Here is a 1,127-nt window from a genome sequence, read left to right as displayed (position 1 = left end):
ATATATATATATATATATATATATATATTTATATATATATATTTATATATATATATTTATATATATATATATACGTGTGTTTGTGGATGGATGGATGGATAGATGGATGGATATATCTTTGTGTATAAATGAAGTGATGACGAAAAAGTGTTGCTGTGAATTAACTTACCAGAAATTGTTGGTCCGATAGACCCTAGTAGCAACAGTACTCCTATGAGTGTTAGAGCCATCCACGTAGAAATTTGGCCGGTAAACTGCACACTCCTTGTGTGTTGTTTGGAAACGGTAAATATACCATATCGGTTCCAACGCCGGACCGATTTTTCTCTTTCCCTGATGCTTTGTAGTAAATTTTCTTCACCAAACCCTATATAGTTTCGTTTAAAACTGGCACTGTTGTTAATAATAATATTTTTATTATTAGTATTATTAGTCGTGGAAGTATTACAAGAATTATTGTTGCTGCAGTTTCGCTGTTTCATATCACCGTTTTCGATAGTTGTTTTATGTTTGTTATTATTATTATTATTATTATTGTTGTTGTTGTTACGGTGTTGGTCGAGTCGTAGTCGAACCTGCGCTGCCATGATTGTGTATGTGTTTTAAAATATTTAATTTAATTTAATTTAATTTATGTATTTTTGTTTATATTATTGTAGTCGTTGTTTCGTTTTGTTCTTTCTTTCCTCGTTTTTGTGTCTCTTTTAATCTTTTTCTCCCCTGCCGACTAAAGATCAACTCCCAGCCAGCAAACCAACCAACCGAACCTGAACTAAACCAAACCAAACCAAACACGCCAGCCAGGAAGGCAGCCAGCCAGAAACCCAGCCAGGCAGCATGCCAGCGACCAGCCAACCAGCCAGCCAGCCAAACCAACCGACTAAACTATAACTAAACCTGCAAGCCTGCCTGCCAGCCAGTCAGTCAGTCAGTCAACAGTACCAGCCATCCAGCCTGCCTGCCTGCTAGTCGACTGCCGTAAAAATTTCCGTTAAGAGGAGGAAGCAGCTTAACTACCTACCCTTCCAAAAGTCTTTTGGCTTGGACTTTCATCCTTACATCTCTTTTTACACTTCGTAAAAAGAAAGAGAAACAGAGAAAGCCAAACAAAGAAACGATGGAAAAAT

At 37.2% G+C, this 1,127-nt stretch overlaps 1 protein-coding gene across 2 annotated transcripts in view; it reads right to left on the bottom strand.

Annotated features, from left to right (window-relative positions):
- LOC128247641 (putative uncharacterized protein DDB_G0285119) overlaps positions 1 to 1,018 on the bottom strand; it is a 289,172-nt gene extending 288,154 nt beyond the window's left edge. The window contains exon 1 of one of the 2 annotated variants that reach the window (XM_052967523.1): positions 170 to 1,018. In XM_052967523.1, the coding sequence (XP_052823483.1) occupies positions 170 to 587 (418 nt within the window). In that variant the 5' untranslated portion in view covers positions 588 to 1,018. The remainder of the gene's footprint in view (positions 1 to 169) is intronic. The other variant, XM_052967528.1, reaches the window with a different exon arrangement.
- Positions 1,019 to 1,127: the final 109 nt, after the last annotated feature.

This window comes from Octopus bimaculoides, chromosome 1 (genome assembly GCF_001194135.2).
Source record: "Octopus bimaculoides isolate UCB-OBI-ISO-001 chromosome 1, ASM119413v2, whole genome shotgun sequence".
Lineage (NCBI taxonomy): Eukaryota > Metazoa > Mollusca > Cephalopoda > Octopoda > Octopodidae > Octopus > Octopus bimaculoides.
The sequence above is the reverse complement of the archived record's forward strand: the minus strand, read 5'-3'. Positions and strand labels throughout refer to the sequence as shown.